This window comes from Natator depressus, chromosome 10 (assembly GCF_965152275.1).
Source record: "Natator depressus isolate rNatDep1 chromosome 10, rNatDep2.hap1, whole genome shotgun sequence".
NCBI classification, from domain to species: domain Eukaryota; kingdom Metazoa; phylum Chordata; order Testudines; family Cheloniidae; genus Natator; species Natator depressus.
The window spans coordinates 61,678,049-61,697,339 of NC_134243.1; the positions used below are offsets into that span (position 1 = coordinate 61,678,049).

General features: G+C 40.4%; 1 protein-coding gene across 4 annotated transcripts in view; it reads right to left on the bottom strand.

Moving 5' to 3' along the window:
- Positions 1-5,512: 5,512 nt before the first annotated feature.
- The window catches only part of LOC141995266 (tropomodulin-3-like), a 44,813-nt gene continuing 31,034 nt past the window's right edge, over positions 5,513-19,291 (bottom strand). For 3 of the 4 annotated variants that reach the window (XM_074966334.1, XM_074966335.1, XM_074966336.1), the window contains 6 exons: positions 17,970-18,100; positions 15,786-15,893; positions 14,657-14,800; positions 11,623-11,767; positions 10,235-10,304; positions 5,513-8,823 (listed from right to left, as the gene is read on the bottom strand). In XM_074966334.1, coding sequence (XP_074822435.1) covers positions 10,249-10,304; positions 11,623-11,767; positions 14,657-14,800; positions 15,786-15,893; positions 17,970-18,100 — 584 coding nt within the window. In that variant the 3' untranslated portion in view covers positions 5,513-8,823; positions 10,235-10,248. The remainder of the gene's footprint in view (positions 8,824-10,234; positions 10,305-11,622; positions 11,768-14,656; positions 14,801-15,785; positions 15,894-17,969; positions 18,101-19,291) is intronic. The other variant, XM_074966337.1, reaches the window with a different exon arrangement.

Below are 19,291 nucleotides of genomic sequence, written 5' to 3' on the forward strand. Positions count from 1 at the left end.
TCTTTCTTTAAGCCCTTAGAGCAGTGAGTAATTAGGCACATATGGCCATCCTTTTGTGCTTAGCAATAAGGTAGCTCAAATAATGTCAACAAAAACATTTGTAAGAACTGTCCACTGTAGTAAGTGTGCATAGGATTGGACCCCTGGGAGTACTTGTCTCGCTGAGCTAAGTTGTGTTTTAATAGGCAAAGGAAACATCATAACACCCCCTTCCCAAAGGACACTGCTATATCAGCATTTTGTTAAGCCATAGTTCTGGCATGAGAATTAAACACAAACTTTTGTGCCAGAGGTAAAAGTGCTCTAACTGAAAGCAGACACTTGACATAAAACACTGCTGGTATTAAAATATATACTGGTCAGCCAGTTTGTCCCATATAGCCAGAGCCTGCAGCACTACGCTACCATGAGAGAGGGAAAGTACTGTGGACTCCAAAATAAGAAAACTCCCTGCAATAATTAATTTCAATACAAGGACCACTTGCAGAATTAAATAATTGGGTTTGAAAAATGCTTACAATCAAATATGCACTTCTGAACCTAAAGAGGAATGCCCTAAGGTAATGTGAGATTTCTGTTAAGATGTCTAACATTGCTATTTTAGAATTACCTACATGTTGTCCAACACTGATAGGACAGCCTTATAATTCTATCATGCAAACAAGGAAACCCTGTTCTACAACTTCAGAATAAAGCAGGGCCTGTTAGTTACAGCAGAAACAACATATTTGTAATTTAACTATTGGGCGCGTTAAGGATGAAGCAGAAAGTTAACTCTGAATAGCTTTTGGCAGATGACAGATCTGCAGGGCGCACTCTGCCTCTGACCTGTATACAATCTTTTCCTACGAGCGCACCCTTCTTCTTTGCGGTAGGCCTTGAGCCTCCATTCTGCTCAAGAGGAAGTCTGTAACTAGGGCCCTGGTGTCAGCACCGCTGTTTCTCACTGTGACTCCTTCCACAAATCCAAATGAGCTTCTGCGCCTGTTGGAAACATACCATCTTGGGAGGTCTGCAACCAGCAGATGATTGGAGTGACACTAGACAGCCTCTTCAAAACAGAGTATTTATTAGACAACAGGAATACTACCATCTTTAGGTGCATTGGGTTAAAGAGGTGAAGTAAAGCCTAAACACAGCTCTAACTTGTCAGCTTGTCCTTGCTTAGCTCATCAGATCTCTGCCCTGGCATGCTTACAGCAAGCCTTGCTCTGTGCCTCTCAATTAGTCCTAGGCAGCCTCTCTCAACCCTTTTTTTCCCCCTAAGCCCTCAGACCCACAATAGTTTATTGCTGCCTTTGATCTCTTTCTTCCCATCACAGCTGTATAAATGACTAGTGTTTGAGGGGATGCTCCTCACCATGACATTGTTTTACTTTTCCTGTTTGGTTTAACAATCCCTTTTGATCTAACTCCATAGCAAGTAACGCAGTATAAACACGGAGAGGCATATACCATCTTCCTACAAATAATATCAGCGTTACTTAGTTCGTCACAGCAGGTCAGAATACTAAACAGCTTTTTGTGTTTTAATCCCCTGATAAAATGATTTTCAAATCTTGACCAAGTCAAATCAGGAGCAATAGTAACTGCAAACAACTATGCTGCAAGTTTCTCCCGTAGTCCTCTGGGGTAAGAAAACTTCTCTGGCATCACAGCACAAGCAAGGTTATGAGTTTAGGTACCATTTAAAAACCTGTTATTGGAGACACACCCAAAATGTGCATTAATGGAAGGGACAGAAAAGAGATGTACTGAAGGATTACTTTTTTCCTGGTATCCACCCTAACCAATCCACCTTAACAATTCATGCTCTTACACTTGCTGTTAATCATTGCTTTTTGGTATTTCCGCTAACTTTCAAAAAATATTAGCATAAAATCTATTGCAGAGCATTGAGCTTTTGTATGTTATGCTTTGGACCTGGAAAAAATGGAAGCTGAAATCGAACATTTTCAATGAGCCCTTGCCACACGGTGGGATGGCCTGTTCATACATTCAAACATTCTGACCCCAGAAGGAATCACTGTGATGATCTAGTCTGATTATGTATAATCCTGTATAACACAGGCCGTAGAACTTCCCCACAATAATCTCTAGATCAGATCAGTTAGAAAAACATCCAATCTTGATTTTAAATTGTCAGATACACTGGTAAATTGTTCTAGGGGTTAATTGCTCTTCCCCCACCTCCCTTTAAAAATTTGTGCCTTATTTCCACTCTGAATTTGTCTAGGTTCAACTTCCAGCACTTGGATCTTGCAGGACCTCTGCTAAATTGAAGAGCCATTATTAAATATTTGTTCCCCATGTAGTACTTACAGACTGGGCTTAGTCCCACCTGTAACTGACTGGCTGCCTCCCAGATTAGTGCAATAAAAGGCGAACAAGCAGCTCACTTAAGGGTAAGAGCTGCAAAGAGGCTTCTGCAGGAGGTTCTGGGTTAGGAAAAGGAGCTGGAAGAGAGCTTGCCACAGCAGCTAGGTGAAAGAGCTGGCTGGGAACAGGCAGCAGCAGAAGCCCTTTGAGGTAGAGGTCTTAGGAGGAACCAGGCAGCAGGACCTGGTTTTTTGTATTTTGATGGATGCTGAACTGTGTGTGTTTGAACACTAAATGCAGCCCTGAGAAAAGGGACTGAAATACTGATACATGTGGGAGCTACTTTGATGCACTGGCCTATAAGCTGACATACCAGCTTAACCAAGAGAGGGGAAACCAGGGCAGAGGCAAGCTCAGATGCTGGGTTGGGGAGAACCAGTTACATCCCTTCACTAGTGTGGCAGAAATAGGCACCATTAGCGCTGGTAAACAATGTAAGTCTAATCATGACACTCCCAGGTCAAGCAGAAGCTTACATTCTTAAGAGTTCTACCAGAAGGATGACTTGTTTTTCCCTTTGTCTCCAGGTAAATGGGCAGTTTAAAATGCGCAAATATTAAATAAAATCCAAATTTTGCTTCACAATGTATAAAAACTTTGCTAGGTGACAATGGGGGAAGTTTTGCTCTCATTTACACCACAGTGAATCAATAGTGAAAGAATTTAGCCTGCTAACTACATTTCAAAATACTTTAAATCAGTGTTTCTCATATGTGGCCACCAGTGGATTTTTTTGTGGTCATGACAGCCTCCAAAGCATGGGCAGAGATTTTTTTTTTGGGGGGGGGGGGGTGAAGAGAGGGCTCCCTGCAGTGCCCAGCTGTTGCTCCTGAATAGCTGTTTCCAAGGGCAGCGTAATGTGCTGCCTTGGGGTTTGTGCTGGTGCTGCCAGCAAGGATTGGTGCCCAACACCGCGCAGCCATTTGTACAAGGAAAAATCAGAGGCCAGGGGAGATGTGGCTTCAAGTTCATGCATTTAAATGATTTACACATCTGTAAAATGGGGATAATGATCTATGCCTCCTTCGTAAAGTGCTTTGAGATCTACTGATAAGATGTGCCGTAAGAGCTATTAGAAATTAAACTTTTTAAAATTAGGTATTATTATCCACTCATGCAGTCTGCCCCATTTTGCTGACTTTGCTTTTTAAAAAGAAATCTCTCACATGTAATGCACAACATGGCATTTTTAATATTGTACGGTAAAAGCTTGGAAACAGTTCATTCCCGCCACACATTTTCCTTGGCAAATTGGGTGAGGGGCAAGGAGGGGAAACTAAGTACCTTGTTGCAGAATTTGAGCTTTCATTAAAAAAAAGTTAAATTTCTAACCCTCGTAACAAAGATAATTTTCCAAATGAGATCTGCAGACAGCCCAGTGCCTCTCTATAAGCTTATAGTTTTTTCCAAGCAGATGAGATTCAGGCCATGTCTTCACTACAGAGCTAAATTGGCGCTTCTTTAGCGGGTGTGGTGAAGACGTGCTAAATTGATGGGAGAGTGCTCTCCCGTTGATTTCTGTACTCCACCTCTCTGAGAAGAGTAAGGGAAGTCAGCGGGAGAGCATATTCATGTAACTGAAGTAGCATAACTTAGATCGATTTACCACAGTAATGTAGACCTGGCCTCGGGTTCCCTTCACTGCTACAATTCAGTACCCTCTGGGTACCAGTGAAACTGACATGAAGGAATTGATTTTAATCTGTTTCATTGCTGCTTTGAACTCAGAGCCTGGCAGCAGCACAAAGCACGAGCTATTCAGGAGGCAGAAGGATCCAAACAATTGAGACTGGGGGGAGGGGGTGAAAGAGACCACCTACCTACTTCCATCACCCAGACAATAAAGAGTGGCACTCCTGGACAGGCAGCAGAGAGTGCTTTTCACTTTCAACAGCTGGGATGGTGGCTTTAAATGTATTAAGTAGTTGATGAGAGAGAATTCCCCCTCACAAGCAGGGCCTAGGACAGGCCTGTGGTAGGATTCCAGCAGCTGTTTAAGGATGGAGGTGGGGAGAGAGATTGGGTCACCGGAGTATTTGTTGATAGCAACTTCTTCCTCCCAAATTTTTCTAATCTGTTCCTGGCTAGGTGTTTGGTATACTTCTCAAGGCCTCTGCATGATGAAATGGAAAGTATTAGAAATGTAACTCATGAGAGGTATTACCCACTATTACATATGAGGAGACATTCCAAGACAGTGTGTCCTTTTACTAGGCAAAATTATGTAATATGTCTATTAATATGAGTCAAGAGTTCAAAGGAAATTTGGTTGGAAAGCAGATGTTTCCAAGTATTAATTTTGGAACTTAAGTAGGTTCTCTCAAGACCATACTTAATGTACTTATTACCCAATTTGCTTTTATGAACTGACCTCAACAAAGACTGCCGAAGCGTTCCCATGAGTTCCATACAAGACTACAGGTTTATGGAACAGATTGCTTTTTAATTATTTGGACTTTCATAGATTATATTTTAGTAGATACTCCTGGGTTAGAGTTACCCCTGTTGGTGCAGGATTGTAAATTCTGATTCCATCATGTCCAGGAAGGCAGCTGTCCTGGAGAGGGAGTTTTGCCCCAGCTGGGGATACACAGAAGCCTGCCAGTAGAGATTCCTAGGGGGTGTACTGAAAATACTGCATAGCTTGGGTTCCTAGATCCTGTATCGTCCCAAGCCAAGCTCTATTTGTTGGCTAGCAGAGCCCACAGTTCTAAGATCCCCAAGGCAGAGGGAGAGAGTACAAATAGCTTGTTCCCCAGCAGGGCTACAGATTTTGTGTTGCTAGGAACCTGCAGTCTACTTTATCCCAGCAGAAGCTAAAACAAATCTAGTCCATAGGCTTAAATAGCTGCGTGCATGAAACTGGGTTGACAACAGTTTGCCACTATTTGTTATTTTCTGCCGTATGCTAAGCTAACATTTTTCCCATGTGAAAATCAAATTATAGCCAACGACAGGTGTTGACTCCCAGAAGAGCCATTTGGGCCCAAGCATTCCCAACGGCAAAGCAGGAGCCTGAGCCTGAAGTATACGCCAGCTTCACCTTTCTGCTAAATTAGTGCTCTGTTAAAAAAACCAAACAAATAATATTTTGAGGTTTCAGAATTTTTAATGTAATACAGCTTGACAGCATACAGTGCTGATATGCTAAAATACTCAATTCATGTTTCCTCAACGGAAACTTAAACTTAACAGACTCTGTAATTCATAGCTTACAAACAGCATTATTCATACAAAAAGCTGTGGAGATAATGAGGACATTTCTCTAGAGTATAACTGAAAGTAGATAATTTACAGAATGTTTGGGAAACATATTCAGTCTATGAGTCTGCGTATTAAGAATGAAACCCAAAACTATCAACAAAATGTGTGGTTACTTGATTTTCCAGATTTAGTGCATATTTTAAAAAAGTGAATTAACCATGAATCAATTAGACTAAAAAAAAAAGCACATAATCACCACCTCTTTTTTGAAAGCAGCCTGGTTTTTATAGTAATTTATTGCTAAAGTAATACCACCCATAAAATATGAGCTCATCATACCCAAGACCTTACTATATATTTGAAGCCAGTAAATCAAAAAGTCAGCTTTGCTTGCTGAGTTGGATTATGGTATTTGACAGCTCTGGAGACTGGATTCTTTCATTTATCCACACGCAAGGTAAATTACAGGCAGCAATTAAAGCATCTTCATATTGCCCTGCCAAATGTGCCTCAAACCTAACTTGGAGGGACAAGCATCTATGGTTAATTCTCCATGTCCAATCTGTCTGATTTCTCTGCTACGATTGCCACCACGTGTCTAGCCTCAGCCGTTCACAACAGAGCTACTAAATTTATTTCACTGGGGCTATGCTATTAAGGATTGGCACAAAGATGCCCATTACTTTCAACTGTGACCCGACTCCTGACCACTACGTCTTCAACCAACCACCGATTTCCACTTATGCCACTGGTGAGCCAGATATAACTCAAACAAGTAGCATAGAGAAGAAAAAATGCTTTTCATTACCAATTCTCTCCCCACCTCATCGCCTTTCATTTTCCTCCTCTATCTTCAGTTACAAATATAAAGTAACTGGCTAATTTGCCTAGAGGCTGATCAAACAGATATTACAAAAATTAGATTTTATAAATATGCAACCCTTTGACAACAGAAGGAAGAGAAGGTTTTACAGCCTGCTTATTTGATACAAAAATGATTCCTTGGTGTTTTAAACATTAGGCACCGTAAAATAGTTTCAGACAACTTAATACATGTATACCATGTTTTGGCCACACCTGAATAGCACCATCTCTTGAAAAAACACTTAGCTTTTAATATATGTTTGCATGTAAATGTATAAGAACTTAAACTTTGGGATAGCATTCACACAACAAAGTCTGCTTAAATTATGTAAAAAATTTAAATATCGTAAACCAAAGGCAAAAGGAGTCTTTATGACCAACACCATCATATTTCTGTTCATTCAAAAATGTGCAGTGCAGGAAATCTTTGGTTTTTCAAATAGAATTCATTCCAACTTCCTTTCATTTTTACACAGTTACATCCATGTCTTTTAGGCCATAAGACACTGATGTTTATTCAGAATTAACCACAACATTTCCAATTTTGAAATGATAGTTCATCTTTCCATCCTTGTAAAAACCTAATTACTTATATCTTCAATGAAGGTACTATAGTTTAAAAGTCGCTGTGTACTTGCCATAAAATTTTAATTCATTTTCAGACTGAAGTCTGTATTTTTTAAAGACCTAAAACATGATTTGTAGTAGCGCAAAAGTGGGCACAATAATAGGGGATTATTCTAAAGAAAAATTTGTACATTGTAAAACTCTACGTACAGCATGATATAAAAATCTCATTTTTCTCCACACCACCTATATATGGCTTTTACAAAAACTTACGGTATTTATGTTCATTTTATGGATACTGGACAGTTAAGTCAGTTGAATTATATAAGTCACTGTAAATAGACTGTCCAATTCCTTAGAACATGCTTTTACTTCTGTTATGGTCCAATGGTCAACACTGTGCAATCAAGTATAGTGCAATTCAAAAATAGCACAATCAAAATAAAACCTAAGTTTCGCAATATTACAAAGGAGTCCACAGCTGTTATGTACGGAAACTGCAGTGACTTTTGTTTGCTAATTTGTTTTCCTAGATACAGAGCTCTAAATATTTCTCTTTAAAATAAATGGCTTGAAATAACAGCATGGATCTACTATCCAATGCAAATTAGATACTACATTTGTTAAGTTTCTGCATAACACGTTGTGATGATGGAACAAGAGGACCCTTCGTCAGAGTGGAAGGTAAAGATCCGTCTAGTACAGTGGTCACTATTTCACAGGAAGTATGGTTGACAGCTGTTTTTAGTTTAACAGAATTTCTCAGTTGCAACCCGCCACAGGAGATTACGTATATGATTTCAGAGCTGCACAAGACTGCTTTTCCTAAGCATACTATCAGCATTTCTTAAAGAATGCATGTTCACTACTGCTAGAAAACTCCTATGTCATTTAAGATATTTAGAGATACATTTTTATACAAGAATATAATCTAAAACAATGCTGATGAACATACTAAGTCAATCTAAAGATGTCCAGTTTAAACATATCAGAACAAAGTACAGTCTTTTAGAATATTCAGAAATGTAAGCTACTTTGGAGACTTTTTTGGTTTAGTACAGATGTTGATTTTTCAAGACACCCACCCTCGTCTTTTAATTAGTTCTCCTCCAAATGTATTGGAGAGCAGAAACAGCCCTTATTCAATTCACATTTTCATCAGAAAAGGGATGACTTTCGAGCTTTATCAAAGTATCAATAAAGCATATTAGCCAATCAAGACAAAAAGGAACTGCAACTGTGACAGCTGTGAAAGATTTAAGTTCAGTGTATATGAACAAGAAGGCTGAAGTAATAGCTACAAAATAAGAGTCCAATTGTTCTGTGTTAAGAATCCCTTTTCTCTAAAACATTGTTCTCAAAAATATACAAATCCTGCCATTTAAATAACCATCCCCAGCTTTCCTATCAGAAACATACTCCATTGTTTGCCCGTTGATCCCTTCATGTATCATTCTTTGAATACAGACAACTACTCCACTGATTACAAAATTTACATTATTTTAGTGGAAAGTATAGCTAAAGTCTTGAATATAAAAAAGTTCTCAAAAAACCGATCTTGCAAAGTCTAGTGCAGTTACTATGTCACAAAATGAAATACGTGATGCATACCACACAGATCTAAACATAACTTTACTAAAAAGGAATGGGGTTTCCAGTCTTTTCCCTTCTACCCAAGTAAATGAAGTCTGAGATTGCCAACACCCATGATTAGCAGATGCGCCTTGAGGACCTCTGAAATCTTCACACAATGCAATTCTAGCAGCAGCAAGGTTTACTGGTAGTCTCCTTCAACCCTTCTCTTGCGAACTGTGTCCATAAGAAAAGAGAAAATACAATTATAAAATCTGTAATAACTTTCTTAGGGATTTCCACAATATCTCAACAGCTAACAGGACAATTAGTAGTCATTAACCTTTAAAACCACAATTCTTTCAGCTATGTAAAATTTCATTCCAAACAGTTAATTAACATTTAGCACTATTCATCATTTCAAATTTGCTTATTAGCAACTCTGAGTACCTTATTTCGATACTCATGAACAATTTAAGATTTATATGGTAAGAATTAGGGTATAATAATGTCATATCACTTGAAATATGGTGAGTAGATTTAACAGTTATTCTTGACTTCATATGTACCATTCTCTAGCACTGTGCTTAATTATAGTTCTAGTTAGGAATATACAAAAGCTTCAGAACACTCGAAGACTTGGTAAAAAAACTTTACAATATTAACTCATATTCAGTAATCGGATAATCTTCAGTCCATTATTAGAGTGAATAAATTTTCAGATATCTTAAAACAATAAATTACACAAGGGACAAACAAAAAATTGGTGAATAAAGTTACTAAAACTCACATGCTATTTACAGTTAAAGAATATGCAGTATTGACTGAATGATTGGAGTACGCTTAATGTTTAAAGTAAAACCCTGATGTTCTACGTAGCGTATAAGTGAAATAATCAGTTTGTCTTGTATTTTCTCTTTCCCAATTAAACTAACTTCTTTTTTGAGCAGATATAGCGGATTTGAAAGTGGATTAAGAGTTTTAAAAGCCTCAAGTTAGATAGGATGTTTCCACATTTTTTTTTAATTAGAAGGTACTATATATTTGCAGAAAACCACCCAATATTAAGAGTGGTTTAAATACTTAATCACATGATAAATTTATAATTTTTATTAATATATCTGTTACAGTTTTATATAAACCAAGTTGTCTATCTTCAGCTTTGGTTCAAATTAATGAACTGAGAAGTTTTAATGCTATATTGTAAAATCAGAGTGGGATAATCGTTTTTCACTGCGAGAAAAGATACTCCACTAATGCTCAAATATGGAGTTTACAAGTTTTAGTACTTACAGAGACCTACCATTAAAGCCTAAAACGTACTACTCATTTAAAAAGTAACCTACAGATATTTAAACTGTTGCATTCTTAGGCTCTCTCTCGCGCACTCATTTTTTTTTTAGTTTTATCGCAAAAGCAGATGAAGTGGTTCATACTACTGGGCCATCTCACTGTAGTCCAATCATGCAGTTCGAAATAAATTGGCACAGGGTCTCAGGCAAACAAGAACAGGGGTGCAGGACAGCATGAGAGAAACATGGGGAGAAAAGATGTAGACAATTTGTCAGAAGAAACGTACAAAGACAGTGATGTGAGACTAAACATTTCAATTTCAGAGCTCAATACCCAACTGGGTATTCACAATAACCTGTCTCTGTAGCTTCAGGGCTGGAGAGATGAAAAGGCTTTTTCAGAAAATTTTACTCGTATACTCCAGACTAAGAAAGCAAGAAAAAAAAGGCAAGATATCAATAGAAAACATAGAAATAGATTTTCAGCAATTAAATGCTAAAATCAGAACTGGTGAAAAACAGGAAAGTTCACAACTACCAGAGGAGCACTTGAAATACGATGATACAGAGAAAAGATCAAATCAATTGTTCTCAAATGTAGTCCATTTCAGAGGTAGCTATGTAATATGTCCGGTGCCTTCCAGCTCCCTTCAAATTATATCTTTCCTCCTGTTCCTCTCTCCTCAGTCTTTCACAGCTGCTTAACTTCCCCACAAACAGCTTTCCTCAATGGGAGGCCCTGGACCTATCACCAGCCTCTCAAACCTCAGGCCTCTGCTCTCAACAGGTCCCCCACTGAGCTTCTTTGGATCCTTGGAAACTATTCTGGCAAGCACCTGCCCTACTTCCTGTCCTGAAGAGATACCCCTCCTGCACCATGGGGTGTGTGGATGTGTAACCAGAAAGAGGAATACCACTTAGTGGGGGGCGGAATAAAAAAGGTAATTCTATTTAATGAGGGGAATTTAGTTATTGTTATTTAGCTGGAGGCTTTAGTGTAGGTATATATAATGCATTACCTGAGTTCTCACATTAATGTTCATAACTAAGCTTCAAGCTTCCTGATTCAGTTAGTTAGCCACATCTGTGGTGATGTGTCCTGGCACCCTCGCAATAGGGATTAAATTTAGTCTCTCCACTGGGGTAATAAACAATAGGTGGCGTGGCCTGGCCTCCCAGTTCACAGTGGCTGCAAGACAGGGGATATGCCCTTTACTTGAATTTAGGCAACTACCCACTATCCCAAATCAATGGGTTTGGATGATCAAGTAACAGGGTTCTTGTTCATTTTTTCTATTTTGCCTGTCAGAACAAATCCACCATCAAAAGTACTCTTCATCCTTTTGGAATCCAGGAGCTAACCCCTTCCAGAAGAGACAAGGAAAGTTTATTTTTTAAAAATTAGTAATTTCAATGTATCCTTTAAAGAAGTACTGAATCTTATCCAGGGCAAAGCCAAATGTACATGAAACTGTAAGGCATGTTCTGCTTATGTCCTGTCTCGAATTCTTATTTTTTTTTTGAGTTTTAGAAAATACTGAAGAATTCTGGACTCTAGCCTGGAGAGTGTGAAAACTGAAGAAAAGGGGGAAATTAAGAGAGGAAAAAAAGTAGGAGAGTAGGACTCAAAGTAAAGGAGAAAACTGGAGTAGAATTATTTGTGTATCGGGACACAATTAAAACACAAAGCAAAAACACTATCTGTGCCATTAGTTCATTCAACAGTCTACCAGAGAGGTCTTACCCAAATCATTATTTTTTGTAATAGCTGCAGCTGCCCTGGTTCGTGGCCCCTGTTGTGTGAAATGGTATCCAAATTTAAGGATATTTGTGTTCTCCTCAAGCATTTTGGCAATTTCCATTTCTACAGGTGTTCCCAACTGCTGCCTCTGTTAACAAACATTACAACTTCAATATATTCATATTCATTTCCTACAAAAACCTAGAATATTTTTAGTATACTTAGGTGACAAGTAGTCCTCTTCACATCTAGTGATTTGAAAGACATGACAAGTTCAGATTACTGGTCTCTCTATTTTAAGCACCAATCACCAAGTTAACTTAGCACCAATTTAAAGTGGATACCTATTTGAATTTTAAATCCAACTTATGAAGCGCCCCAGCCTCATACGCCTCAGTTATATGCCTTTCTTCTCCTTCCCATTGTTGGCTCCCTCTATATTTTATTGTCTGAGGCCTATCTGCTGGCCCTAATGGTGGCACTCTTGCAAGTTTCCCCATGCTCTTGGGTTTCCTAAAAGGTACTGTGTCCTGGAGCACAGCAAACAGGAAAGCCCCAGAATGTTACCTAGTGTGGAGCATCTAGTAAGATACTAGTAGCTAGAGACATTTCTGGACCTGTTGGACTAACACTGTAAAGGTAAAATGGATCAGAAAAAATTTATTCAAACCAGTGTGAGAGTTCAGTTAAGGAGGTTTATTTAGGCTCACCCATTAAAAGCAAGTTTTCTCCCTCTGCCACCACAGAGTAAGAGCAATCAGTTGTTTAACAAATTCTGTGTAATAACCAGAATCCCTCAGTGTTTAGTTAGAGCACTGGCAAGAAAGTATGTCAACAAAATTTTAAGAGGCAAAAAAGACTGACTACTTCCATTAAGATGCAAAAAAGAAGTGGCACATATCAAATTATGTTTTTCTGCTGTAATAACATGTTTCAATTACAAGACCGCCTAGGAACATGGACAGTTCTAGGCTAAAACTTTTCACATAGAAACTGCAGAATATACTCTACAGTTAAATTCTTTGTATTGCTTATTAGTTAAATGAGCTTGTTTACTCATTTTAAAGAACACCAGCAGCATATTAAACTAAATATTTGAGAATATTTTGTTCTTTTTATTCCAAGCAATGGAATCTACAGGGCAGTTAACCTCAAATTTTCCATGCCCCTCGCTTGAGAATGCCAAGCCCAGCAGTTACCCAAAAGGGAAGTCTATTCTTAAACAAATAGAACTATAATTATATAGAAATCACAGAAATGAAGGGCTGGAAGGGACCTCAACAGGCCATCTAGTCCAATGCCCTGCCATACCTACACCATCCCTGACAGGAGCTTCTCTAATCTGTACTTAAACCTAAAATGGTAGGGATTCCAGAACCTCCTTAGGTATCCTGTTTTGGAGAAGTTTAAGAGACCCTAGGGAATTCTCCCTCAGAACAGGAATAAGCCCCATCTCTTGCTCTGATATCTGAGGCTCTCTCTAGACAAAGATAAAAAAAAAGTCTGGTTTTAAAACATGTTAGCAAACATTTAAAAACCCTAGGACCAGGGCCAGCTCTAGGATTTTTGCTGCCCCAAGCAAAAAAATTTTTGGCTGCCCCCGCTTTTTCTTTTTTGTGCACCCCCCCCAACCCTGGCTCCGCCCCAACTCCACCCCTGCCCAACCCCTTCCCCAAATCCCCAGCACTGCCTCCTCCCACAGGCGTGCCGCATTCCCCCCCTCCCCCACAACCCCCTGCCCTAGCTCACCTCTGCTCCGCCTGCTCCCCTGAACACACTGCCACTCCGCTTCTCTCCCCTCCCTCTCAGGCGAGGGAGAGGCAGCGCGTTCAGGGGACCAGGCGGAGCGGAGGTGAGTGGGGGGGGGGGGCGGGGAGCGCAGGAAGTAACGGGAGGGGGGTGGGGGGGGAAGAAAGGAACCACTCCCTGCCCCAGCTCGCCTCCCCCTTCCCCAAGTGCGCTGCCACTCGGCTTCTCCCTCCCAGGCTTGCCACACGGCAGCAAGCCTGGGAGGGGGGAGAAGCGGAAAGGCGGTGGCGCACTCAAGGGAGTGGGCGGAGGCGAGCTGAGGCACATTTCTAGGGGCAGCATGGCTGGCGCCGGAACGCCACCCCTAGAAATGTGCCGCACCAAGCACCTGCTTGTTTTGCTGGTGCCTTGAGCCAGGCCTGCCTAGGATAGACATGGCATGTTGTGTTTTAACATGTCTTAGCTGGTCAGAGTGAACCATAGATTTCCTCTCCCTTCCCCCCAGCGTTCACCCTGCCCAGCTAACACATGTTAAAAACAGGCTTTGGCCCATGCTCTCTACATCCCATCCAGTGGGATGGCTCGCTAAAGTATCCTTACCCTCCCCACTGGAAGATAGAGAGGGAAGCTGTGTGATAGGATAATGCCTGTCCAGTCCAGGCTTCTTCCATTTCATCCTGTGTTTTAAAGGCATCTCTCAGCTATTTTAAGTATTGCCGATTTCTGCCCCCCCTCCTTGATCTTTTTATTTTGGGTGGTTTGGGGGATGGAGGGGAGAGAGGAGATTTCCACCTAGCCAGCTCTGAGCTCCACCAGACAGCTAAGGTTTTAAAAATATTGTACATACATTAATGTATACATACTACTTTTCTCTTCCCCTATCCTTAATCACCATATAAACTACATAGAAATAGAACATTTATTTTTCATGGGTTCATCTCTTCCTGCTCTATTTTAAATCCTAATTCTTCATTTTCAAATATCCCCATTGCTTGCCGGGGAAACTATTTGAATGATAAGAAATTAATGAATAAGTGATGAAAAAAGCAGCCCATCGTTTCCCAAGAGGCATTTAGTCCGCCTTCCTCAATGGATGGAAGTGTCCACTCGAGGAAAGAATAGGAAGAGACTAATGTTTACATTTATTTTGGTACAAAACTGTTTTGTTTTTAATTAAAATACTTTTTGAAAAGGTCATGAATCAGCAGCTGCTTTCTTAAAGGTGGATCAGTCTGTTAGAGTGAGACCACAAATAATTCAGCTATAATCTTATTATAGCTTCACTTACCTGGTTATCGATTTTGACCTCTGTCAGGGTTTCATTCTCTTTTAGTGCATCAATCAGTGCCATAATGCCAACCCCAGTGACGAAATTTGATTCTATATTTAGACTTTTCAAGTTTTTGTTCACTCTCAGCATATCTGCAAAAGCCTTGAAAAGCAGGAAAAAAGTAATGAAAATTAAATAGCCAATTGTACTACAGAAAACTTAACATACAGGACCAGACGGAACTATACCAATTTACACCATCTGTGGATGTTGCCCAAAATTGGCAACACTTTATAGGTTCTTAATGTAATTTCCCAGCCTTTTATCATTCATCTGAGACTGAGGAGAGAATCTTTAATCAGCCTTTTCGAATGCAAACAAGTTTTCATTTGTATAGTACACAATTAGGAAACAGCCTGCATCTTACACTTGTTGCAAACTAAAAACCTTCACAGAATATAAATTGGTCTCTAATTAGCACATTGGCCCAAATCCACTTTATAAGCCTTGGCAGAAAACCCTCCACAGCACACAATGAAATACAAGCTGTTCAATAGTAAAGATTAAAAAATAACTAACTTCTTGTTTGCCTAGCAGGTGAAATTAGATTTGAGTGATATACAGCCAGGAGATTTGACTTTCAAAATACTAATAATCTCTGCCCATTTGATCATATAAAATACAAGAGACCTGCTTTTAGTCACCAATAGCCAATAAAGTACATATAATTACAGCTGGTTGGAAAATGCCATTTTGTCTCTTGCTGGGCTATCCCAGAATAGTCAGATGTATATGCAACTTGGAAATACTCCGGTTAAAAAGGAATATGACGTGTGTCTCCCCTCAAGAGAGATGACAGCCAGGGGAGCCTGAAGCCTAGACTGGGGGCTTTTGCTGGACCAAAGAGGAGGAATACAGGTGTAGCTGCCCTGAACTGTGACACCTTAACACAATGGTTCTTCAAACTGAGTCCTGCATACACCACAGGTTCCTGGACTGAAACTGACAACTGAGCAGTGGTGGACTGGTTGTTGGGAAGGGACGGTGTCCACATGAGGCTCTCTCACAAAGTGGTCTAGAATGAAAGAATTGAACAACCCAGTTCAAATCAACCCCACTTCCCAACCCACAACAAGAGCCTACTTACAACAGCAACAGGGTCATTGCTTCGAGTGGCTGCAAGGCTGAAATTCTTCACATGGGTGTTGGTTTCCAAAGCCTTAGCAAATTCTTTCAGTGTTGGAATTGGGATGTTCTTGAATTAAAAATGAAATATACACATTTTGTACATTACATTATAGCCATTACAATGATTTTTTTTCTACTCAGCTCCTCCCCATTATCTCTTTCTACAGAGAAATATACTGGGCTACCAGTTCTCCCTTACTGGTATCAATAACCAAGTCCCACAGCACAGGCTTGGATGCGGATGAAGGGCAAAATCATATGCTCGACTCTTTGCCTTTTCAAATCACCTATATGCTATCTTTACTGTACTCAAGCTAGTACCACATTAGAATTAGACTAGAATATCTTGATCTGTAAAAGCTACCAGAACAAGAAAAAGTGTACAAATTGAATACTCTACTAAATGTGTGTCTGCATATTAATCAATATCTCATTAAGTTCTTCATATTCCACAATCTGAGAAACACTAATGAGGAAATGGAATTAATAAATAGAAACTACTTCTGAACACTAAGTAAATCCAATTACTGAAGCGTGGTTATCTCTGTTCTGTTACACTAATTCAGGAAGAACTGCTAATTTAGAGTTAGAAATATGGTTTGGTGTACTAAAACTGAATAGAATGATTTTGGTCTGACACTGCTAAGAAATTTGCAACTCATTTTGTGTATATTTTACAGGTGTGTATAATGCCCAGGGGTTATGTTGGATATACTATACAAAATTCCCCATCCAATTTTCTGCTCTGAGAGGAAGCAATAAGAAACCTGAGTTATTTATTGCTTGCCAAAAATGTTATGATTCTGTTGATTTATCTGATTAAAAAATATTCTATTTTAATCTTTTTAAAAGTTTGACCGCCACATTTATGACTAGAAATAACCATAACTACCACCAGCATCTTTTATATGACAACACAGTAAGATACTATATACAAACATCACTCTGTTTCTCATAACCATAACTGATAACACTCCTCCGTGAACAGAATTAAATACAAATTTTAAGTCAAAGTTTCTGATTTGAGATCACACATTTATTGGAAAAACTGATGCATTTACAAATTAGCTTATCAAAGATGAGTTGTGTACTTCTAAAACTAAGACAAAGATTGGATTATTTATTTTCAAAGATATGCTCTAGATCAGTGGTCTCCAACCTTTTTAAGCACAAGATCACTTTTTGAATTTAAGATCAACCCAGGATCTACCTTGCCCCTTGCCCGAGGCCCTGCCCTGCTCACTCCATTCCCCGCTCCCTCCGCTCCACCCTCACTCACTTTTACCAGGCTAGAGCAGGGGGTTGGGCTGCAGGATCTGGGCTGGGGCCGAAGGGTTCGGAGTGTGGGACGGGGCTCTGGGCTGAGCCTGGGGCAGGGAGTTGGGGTGCAGGAGTGAGGGGTGCAAGCTCTTGGAGGGAGTTTGGGTGAAGGAGGGGGCTCTGGGCTTGGGACAGAGAGTGTTGGGGTCCAGGCTCTGGGAGAGAGAGTGCTGGGGCAGGGGTGCAAGAGTGGGTGCAAGGTGCAGGCTCCGGCCAGGAGGCCCTTACCACAGACAGCTCCCGGTTGGTGGCACAGCAGGGCTCAGGCAGGCTGCCTGCCCGCCCTGGTCCCATGCTGCTCCCGGAAGCAGCTGGCTGCTGACACGTCTCTGCGGTCTCTGGGGGTGTGTGGAGGGCAGTGGGTCTCCATGCACTGCCCACACCACCCCTGCAGCTCCCATTGGCCGGTTCCCAGCCAATGGGAGCTGCTGGGATAGTGCTAGAGTTGGGGGCAGCGTGCAGGGCCCACACACACACCCCCCTCCCAGGGGCCACAGAGACGTGCCAGCAGCCAGCTACTTCCAGAAGCAGCTTGGGGCTAGGGCAGGCAGGCAGGCAGCCTGCCTGAGCCCTGCTGCGCAGCTGGACTTTTAGCGGCCAGAGATCACGATCGATTAGCAGAGGCTCCAGGATCGACCGGTTGGTAACCGCTGCTCTAGATCAAAAAGAAATAATTTTGGGGAAGCTCTATGGCTTGTGTTACACAGGAGTCAGTCAAGATGATCACAATGGCCTTGGAATCTGTGTACCTACAAAAGACACACTGAAAAGTTATTTTTAGGTGAGAAAAACAAAGCAGTTATTGTAGCCTCCCAACAATTACCTTTATATTGTTCAGATTAACTTCACCAAGACGAGAGTCATTATCTTTAATCCTTTGCAAACTCTCCTCTACATGTGTGGGATTTGGTGGTTCATCTGAAAATGGTATCATCCTTTCACCTTTTACGGTATCTGAAACATAAGACAAGGAACATGAATCAAAAGAGCCCATCTGTCATAAATATAAAGGGAAGGGTAACCACCTTTCTGTATACAGTGCTATAAAATCCCTTCTGGCCAGAGGCAAAACCCTTTCACCTGTAAAGGGTTAAGAAGCGAAGATAACCTCGCTGGCACCTGACCCAAAATGACCAATGAGGGGACAAGATACTTTCAAATCTGGAGGGGGGGGGGGAGCAAAGGGTTTGTCTGTCTGTGCGATGCTTTTGCTGGGAACAGATCAGGAATGCAGCCTTACAACTCCTGTTAAGTTAGTAAGTAATCTAGCTAGAAATGCGTTAGATTTCCTTTTGTTTACTGGCTGGTAAAATAAGCTGTGCTGGATGGAATGTATATTCCTGTTTTTGTGTCTTTTTGTCACTTAAGGTTTTGCCTAGAGGGATTCTTTATGTTTTGAATCAGATTACCCTGTAAGGTATTTACCATCCTGATTTTACAGAGGTGATTCTTTTACCTTTTCTTTAATTAAAATTCTTCTTTTAAGAACCTGCTTGATTGTTCATTGTTCTTAAGATCCAAGGGTTTGGGTCTGTGTTCACCTGTACAAATTGGTGAGGATTTTTATCGAGCCTTCCCCAGGAAAGGGGGTGTAGGGCTTGGGGGGATATTTTGGGGGAAGATATCTCCAAGTGGGCTCTTTCCTTGTTCTTTGTTTAACACGCTTGGTGATGGCAGCATACGGTTCAAGGACAAGGCAAAGTTTGTACCTTGGGGAAGTTTTTAACCTAAGCTGGTAAGAATAAGCTTAGGGGGTCTTTCATGCAGGTCTCCACATCTGTACCCTAGAGTTCAGAGTGGGGAAGGAACCTTGACACCATCCGACATATTAAGTGTAATAAACGGTACACATATTAGTTATTACATCTAGTCAACTAGTCATCTGCCAAAAACTTTTATCCTCTGCCCATCCTGCCAAAAACCAAGAAACATCACACCATGCTGTCCTCTTTTGGCCATACTTTCACACAGTAACTTTTTTTTTTAAATAAGTCCTTCTGTCACATTAACAGGTTTTTGAAAAAAAAAGATGGGAATTGGATTACAAAAGAAAATATTAAAACCCAGACTCAATCACAAATAAAATACATGTTCATTCATTCCACTTTTACAAAAAAGTGAGTATATTTTATCTTTTATTAATTT